Source organism: Typha angustifolia, chromosome 7 (genome assembly GCF_048772165.1).
Source record: "Typha angustifolia cultivar Huaian chromosome 7, ASM4877216v1, whole genome shotgun sequence".
Classification (NCBI taxonomy): domain Eukaryota; kingdom Viridiplantae; phylum Streptophyta; class Magnoliopsida; order Poales; family Typhaceae; genus Typha; species Typha angustifolia.
In genome coordinates this window covers 16,401,703-16,408,832 of record NC_133245.1, presented here as the reverse complement: position 1 = coordinate 16,408,832, position 7,130 = coordinate 16,401,703, and the positions used below count along the sequence as shown (strand labels likewise).

General features: G+C 40.0%; 2 protein-coding genes across 2 annotated transcripts; both read right to left on the bottom strand.

The window, feature by feature from the left end:
- Positions 1 to 1,386: 1,386 nt before the first annotated feature.
- Positions 1,387 to 2,265, bottom strand: LOC140763331 (ethylene-responsive transcription factor ERF039-like). Its single transcript, XM_073101469.1, has one exon. It carries the CDS (start codon positions 2,175 to 2,177, stop codon positions 1,467 to 1,469), a length of 711 nt encoding a protein of 236 aa, XP_072957570.1. The 5' UTR covers positions 2,178 to 2,265; the 3' UTR covers positions 1,387 to 1,466.
- A 1,691-nt stretch (positions 2,266 to 3,956) lies between these two features.
- On the bottom strand, positions 3,957 to 7,129 carry LOC140763330 (O-fucosyltransferase 30). The gene is made up of 2 exons (XM_073101468.1): positions 6,590 to 7,129; positions 3,957 to 5,528 (listed from the first exon to the last, which is right to left on the bottom strand). The coding sequence occupies exons 1-2, from the start codon at positions 7,060 to 7,062 to the stop codon at positions 4,451 to 4,453; spliced, it is 1,551 nt and encodes a 516-aa protein (XP_072957569.1). The 5' UTR covers positions 7,063 to 7,129; the 3' UTR covers positions 3,957 to 4,450.
- Between the last annotated feature and the right edge of the window lies 1 nt (position 7,130).

Genomic DNA, 7,130 nt, shown 5'->3' with positions numbered 1-7,130 from the left:
ATTATTCGCCATGAAATGAAGCAAAAGGGTAATAAACATTTCCACTCCATGGCCGTAGCTGTTGCATATGGATTGGCAAACTATTAGAGGTCGTCCAAATATCCACGACTGTGAGATATTTCGAGGGCCACAACAAAGATATAAATGCAAGATGGAGACTATTCACAACTATACTCCACCAACCCTATATATATATATATATATATATATATATATATATATATATATATATACACTAGTGTTGTTTTTATAATAATTTTCCACCTCAAGATTAATGGATCCTCTACTTGCCTGTCTAGCTCTTCCTTCTTGTGTTATTAACCACACTGGTCCCACATAAACTTTCAAGACCATTAATTTCCATTTGTCCTACCCAACCATATGGCCATCATCCATTACTCAAATCAAAGTGATCACATTGCTCATTTCTATTGAGCACTTGCATGTTCACATAGACACTAGATGGCAATTAATGGGGAAATCACACAGTCAGTCCCTACCCCCGAAGGAACAACTGCCACGTGGATGCACACAAACAGTTCAAATCTTTGGCTGAGGTGGCCTAAAAGTAGGTAGACATGTGGCTTTAATAATCGTTGAAAATGGTGGCCCTTGTGTAGATTTGTACTCAAAATTTGATGCTCCACTCACCATTTTAATATAATTTTTGTCCCGTTAATCGTACAACTTAATTTTATGGGCAAAGAGGAAAGTAAAACTTTAATTCGGCCGGATTAGGTCATGTTAAGGCATCATTGTGATTGTGTAGGTTGGTGCTACTAATCTGTTAGTATATCTGTTGATGCAGACCTTCATGCCTTTTTTGAAAGATTGGTAATGACAATTATTACCAACTAACGAAATAGATAATTTCTTATAATTAAGAAGGTTATACCAGATTGATTTCAACCTCAAATAGTTATCTTGATGAATTGGTTTAATAGTTTGGCTCGAGCGACGGCGTTTAGTTTAAAACAAAATATATATGATTTAAAATCTAGACTAAACTGCTTATTATATTAACTAAAATTTAATAAAAACTAAATGACTGTATCTACAGACAGTTCTGCCGTGGGTAGAGAAAAGAGAACCTTCTAACTGTTTGCTATGTGTACCAACATTTAGTTCTTTATTCGGAGAAGGAAATTTCCTGTGATATATTCCCCAGTAGGAGGAGGAAAATAAAGTAAAGGAGGTGGCGTAGGACATGACTCATAGAAAATTGCTTTCCAATTGCAGCAGATCCCAATTTTGTATTACGTGCATAGGGTGCTCAAACTTATCATTCAAACAATCAAACCTTCACGAAGAGGTTCAAAGAAAGAAAACTAGCAAAAAATAATAATAAAGATAATTAAAATAAAAAATAGTAAGAGAAGAATGGACTGATTGCCTTGCGTTTCCCAAGCTCTCCAAAAGCGGTAACCATATAACCCTATGCAGACAGTAATAAGTACGTACAAGATCTATGAGTATTCCCACAGGAGAGGGAAAGGCAGCTCCTCAACGTAGAATTCGGCGCCGCCGTCTTCTATGGAGGGCGGCGCCCACCCGGCGGAAGAATGGCAGAATCCATCTCCAAAATCCCACCAGAGATCTGGTAGGTCGAAGAAGAGAGCGGCGTCGGTGTCTTCGCCTGCTCCGGCGCAGCCGCCTCTCGACGGGGTTGCCGGGGCCGCGCGTTCTGACATCGGTACCGATACAGGGAATGTGGCGGCGGCCGCGAGTGCGGCCGCCGCCTGGATGTCCTTCGGCGAGTGCGTGGCCGGGCGCGGGAGCTCGGATGCCAACTCCGGGAAATTTAGGTACGCGGATTCGCCCTTGATGGCGAGCGCCGCCACATCATGGGCTCGCGCCGCCATCTCGGCGTTGGGGAACGTGCCGAGCCATATCCGCGACTTCTTTCTCGGCTCGCGGATCTCCGACACCCATTTTCCCCAATTCCGCATTCTGACCCCCCGGTAGATCGGGTGCTTCCCTTCCTTGCTCCTCTTCCTCTTCCTCTTCATATTCTCCGCCCGATCCTTCTCATCCGAACCCTCGGAACAAGACGAAGAGGATGTGGTAGCAGCAGCAGCAGTAGTAGTAGTAGTAGTAGAAGAAGAAGAGGTTGTGGTATTTGTTTCAACACGCACTTCTCTTGGAGAGTCTTCCATCAAAGAGAAGACCACTTTCATTTCAGTAGGAGATTTGGTTGGAATAACACTGTATAAGAGATGGGATTTTATAGACAAAAGAGCTAGGAGAGGCCCAATGTAAAAAAAAAAAAAGGAATAATATAACATCCAATAGTACATGTGTGCTATTATCTATAATTCTTTATGAAAAATCCCACTTGCACCAATATATCTCTATATAAATACTCTAATATAACTATATATAAATACTCTGCAACTGAGATTTTTGGATCTCTTGGCATGAAACCAAAAAATATTTTAAAGAAATCTTGGCAGGTGAAAAAGGGCGAACTTTATTAGTGGTAGAACATTATTATATGAAGTTGAACTCTTTTTTACTCTTTGGCTTCTCCAACTGGGGAACTAACTAATAAATATATCAAAATGTTGAAATTCTACATAATTAATTTATATATAAGTGTGGATTCAGTAAAATGAAGACTTTTAATTTCCTTAATAAATAAGTACTGTTAGCATATTTCATTGCCATCTAAAATTGTACTTTTAATTAAAAGGTAAATTGTACTTTCAATAATAGAAATTGCCGTCCTCCCAAGATGATATTAAAAAAGACAAGAATAGCACACGGTATTTGAGATAGATTCATTGCTCTCGATCTCAAGCGATGTGTCAACCACAACCGCCGATGAATCATTATTAGTTCAGTATATAAATATTAGTTTTAATTTTTGGGTACCAACTAATTTGATTATGAACTGCAAAGAAGGCCTAAATTAGCATTTATGGGACAAAAGATGAGAAGAAGGCTTAATTTAGAATTGTGCACGAGACAACAACACATATGCTTCACATTGGTAAAGTGATAAATAATTAGATCTCAAGGCGATGGCCCAAGTTGGTCAAGTGACGCTTCAATTTGAAGAAATTTATGTGAAATAATTAGCAATGTAGCCCCAAGAGGTTATGGAGTTGTCATAATCAACCCACACCCCCAAAAAAAATAGTGAGCCTTATAGAATACATGGGAATATAAAACAAAGTGCCAAGGGGCTAAAAGGCTGTTACTTTGTCCCATTTGATGGTTTATTAAATGGCAACTTGCTTATTAAATGGCCCACTTAAGATGTACCACGTGTTGGAATGGAAGTAGGCCCTTTCCATTCTCATAAACACACGAGAGACATGCCCCATAAAAGAGAAGCAAAGTCAATCGTGAGGATTTTGTGACGTTAAAGAAGATTTTGCCACCAAAAAAAAAAAAAAATTTAAAATTTAAAATTCAAAATCAAAAAGCGTATCAAAAAATGCTACTGTAAATATGTGTTATTAAACAGTTAATAATCTTAATACGATTCAATATGAAAGGGCAAAATAATTGTGCACTTATTATTTTATTAAGGGATGTTCGTGACACATTCTTCTCAAATATAGCTTCAACTCCAATGGCCGCCAGCACAGCACTAGGAGACCATTCAATGTGAGATTAATCGGGCTTTGTCCCAACCCATGTTGTTGTGTTAAAATTGGAAAACCGTTGCTATCGTTACATTAATTGGGCTGCAAGCTTTTAAACAGAAAAGCTCACCCCCAGATGGGCCTCAAAACATCTCGTCCAGTATTCCAATGGGAGGTCTAGTTTTAATGACACAAAAGATACTTGGAGAGTGGTATTACGGCATGGAGTGGGAAAGGGATGTCTTAGGACTTAGGAGTCGGATAGATCATGTAGGTGACATGATGCAGACTTATAGTATGGGTTCCCAATTGGAGAAAAATTAGTACATTAGGCAATCAAATCTAAGCAGGATAAATCATTTCTCAACAAATCTAAGCAGGATAGATCATAAGCGGTTGAATTCAATTCAACCATGTGAAATCTGATTTAGTCAAATAAATTCCTATAATCCGTGGACAACAATAAAGCTGTGAAATTGAAAGAAAAAAACAAAACAACTATTTCATCTCAATAATGACCAATTCATAATGCTCGCTTGTAAGTTGCAAACACTTTAAACCTCTGTGAAGGAGAGGGGACCAGCAAAGTCCAGTTGAGAGCCATTTGTTTCCTTTGATCCTTCTCTTCCTTTTCCTCAAATTGGATGGGGGTGGCGCCTCAGAGGGCCCTCTTCTTTGCTCTGCAGAGCTCCCATTCTGAAATCTCCAATAAACAGGTTCCGGTTTTACCCCCTGAAGCATGTCTCAGAGCGGAAGCTGAAATCACTGCCGATGCACTTACGACAATATCCTAAGCCCAAGTGGCTGGGGAATACAGTTCTAAATGCCAAACAAGAAGGGGGAAAGGTAAGCACAGACTACAACTTGCAGACGTTGTTTCTTCTCATCACTCCTATACTTTCTGCTATAGTTGATCCAGCAGTCCCTACAAATCCCAATGATGCACAACTGCAGACAGATTCTTCTACATATAACAGGATATCTGGCAAAGAACCTCCATGACAAGAATGTTGCCCATCATTTGCATGATCGATTCGTGGAAGGTAACCTGACCTTAGACCATGTTCTGCAGCCATAAGACTCCTGGCAGCCTGCAACACTAATTCATCATTTTCTTGTAGAGTATAGAGTTTGTACATATTACTTTTTGCGATCTCTTCCAGATATGTTCGAGTCCAATTAGCTCTTGGAAGATCAGTCATGATGAAGATGCTAATAGGATGAGTAACCTGGTTTGCCTTGATTTCCAGTTCTATAGACTTCAGTTTTTGTTGCAGTGCAGAAAATGTAGTCTTCCAGTGGTTCTTAAACTGGCCATCTAACAACCTAAGTTGGGCACAAAGAAAAGGCTCCTTTATCCTGCTTACAGCAAACTCCTTTCCTGCGTCTACAATTTCTGGAACAAATGGAAGAAATTCAATCTCCTTAAGCGATGATTGTATGCGGAAATCTTTTAGTGGTTCATGGATATCAATATAAAGTTGGGAACCTCTATATGGAGATGAAAAAAGGGTTCCAAAAGCCAAGATAGTGGCTGTTTCAGCCTTGGATCCAGGTCCCAAGGCATTATAAACATCTTTGCGCTTCCTAATGTAAGAAATTTTTTTCTTCCTTTGCAACTCTTTGTCAGGCTGAAAAGAGTCCAACACTCCGTCATTATTCTGTTGGTATGTCCAGACTGCTGTCCTACAATCTTCTTCTACAGCATAGATGCAGTGATCTATACTACCTTGTAAACCAGATATCAAAGATCTGCACTGCTCAAAGTTACCAGATGATGATCCAAGCCCAGACACAGCACAACACAAGCCAGCAAAGCAAGCTTCTTTGATGTCTATCCCGCACCACATTGAAGCAAATACCCTAAAATCTATTGTTTTGACCATGGTGGGTGCTATTGAAGATAAATCAACTATGTCAGCCATCGACACATACCTGAAGAATAAAACAAGAACAGCAAAGACATTATAACTGCAAAATCAACCGCTGCAACGAGATCAGTTAACCTTCTGTTTACATCAGAAAATTAGGCAAACAAGAAAGAGATCCACTAATCATAACAAAAAATGTATCATTAAATGATTTAAGGAACACAGCTTCTACTATGTTATCTACTTGTGAGGAACTAACCTCATGAAATAATAATGTGAAGAATGAAACCATGGAGACCTCATTCTAATTGTAATCATTTTAATGCAAAGTGTAATTGTCATATTCATGTAGCTATCTCTGTGCTAATGATGGATAAACTTGTTGAAAGGACTTGTCAAGCATTAAAAGGAAGTTTCCACAAATCATCAACTGATGCAAATATAAGGCAGAGAGAGAGAGTATATGCAATATGAGGGAACTGTGAAACATCAAGCACATAAAGGATATAGCTTCTTGCTTGCACAGACACACTACTTGGGCACTAAACCATCCCGACCAAAACTAGCTCCAATATCAACCCCAAAGGAGTAGCACATAAATCAGATCATCTATAACCAGCTCGAGTATTAACCAACTAATACCAAGGAAGAATTATTAAAAAAACAAAAGAATCCGTAATATAAATGCTAAAACACCAGTAATTCATGACGCATATTATGGAAGATCTTTCTTTTAAAAAAAAAATCTCATGTGAAAACACCATCAAGTCACTGATTGACAAAAGGTTGTCCTTACGGTAACGTGTGCCAAATCAAGTCTCTTACATCACTAATCCATTTGAGACGATTTATTCCTGCTTGTGGAATATACGTTTCATCTTTCATAACAGTTTTATCAACAATTTCTATCAAATGAGACTAGTCTACGAACTCCATTTGATTCTACATTTTGCTCAGATACATAAGAATCAAGAAATACCAACATCCATTGGCGGAATCAACATAATTTTTTTATCTCCGTAGTTGTCACTAACTTCCATTTTGATTTATCGGATTCGATGGAAATAACCAAAAAGGTACAAAACTTTGTCACAACGCGGAAGATCCAGATAGGAATCCACTCACCTCCGATCTCGAACGAGCTCCATTACGTGATCCCACACGGCGACGCGGATCTCCGTAGGGCTCGAAACCCTAAACTTGGGGCAACTACCGAGAGCCACAGCATGGTGATCAAGCACCGGCGGAACGATGAGGGTACGATTGAGAATAGCAGCGATGACGATAGCGTTCTTGAGCTCCCCGACCTGGTTGCTGAACCCACTGTGTGGCGCGTACCAGAGGAAGCGCTGGCCGGCGAGATCCGGTGCTCTGCCGCCGCATTGGGCGGATTGGGAGGTTAGCGATTGAGTTGTAGAGAGAGGAGAGGAAGCGAAGGGAAGGAGGGATCTGAAGAGAGAGGAAGAGGTAGAGAGGGAGAGGAGCAGGAGAAGGAAGAGGAAGAGGAAGAGGAAGAGGAAGGCGAGGGAGAGGAGGAAGAGGGGTTTGCTTCGTTGGGTTCGTTTTCTCCATCTACTTCGGCTCACTGACCAATCCATTTCCGATGTAGAATTTTGCTTCGCTTCTCCGTTTCGTATCCTTTCGCTTCACGGTTTTGTCGCTAACT

Excerpts from the sequence above, each read along its gene's own strand:
- LOC140763331 (XM_073101469.1), bottom strand. The coding sequence starts at position 2,177 with ATGAAAGTGGTCTTCTCTTTGATGGAAGACTCTCCAAGAGAAGTGCGT.
- LOC140763330 (XM_073101468.1), bottom strand. The coding sequence starts at position 7,062 with ATGGATTGGTCAGTGAGCCGAAGTAGATGGAGAAAACGAACCCAACGA. Across the intron at positions 5,529-6,589 it reads GAGCTCGTTCGAGATCGGAG|GTATGTGTCGATGGCTGACA; the intron begins GTGAGTGGATTC and ends TTTATTCTTCAG.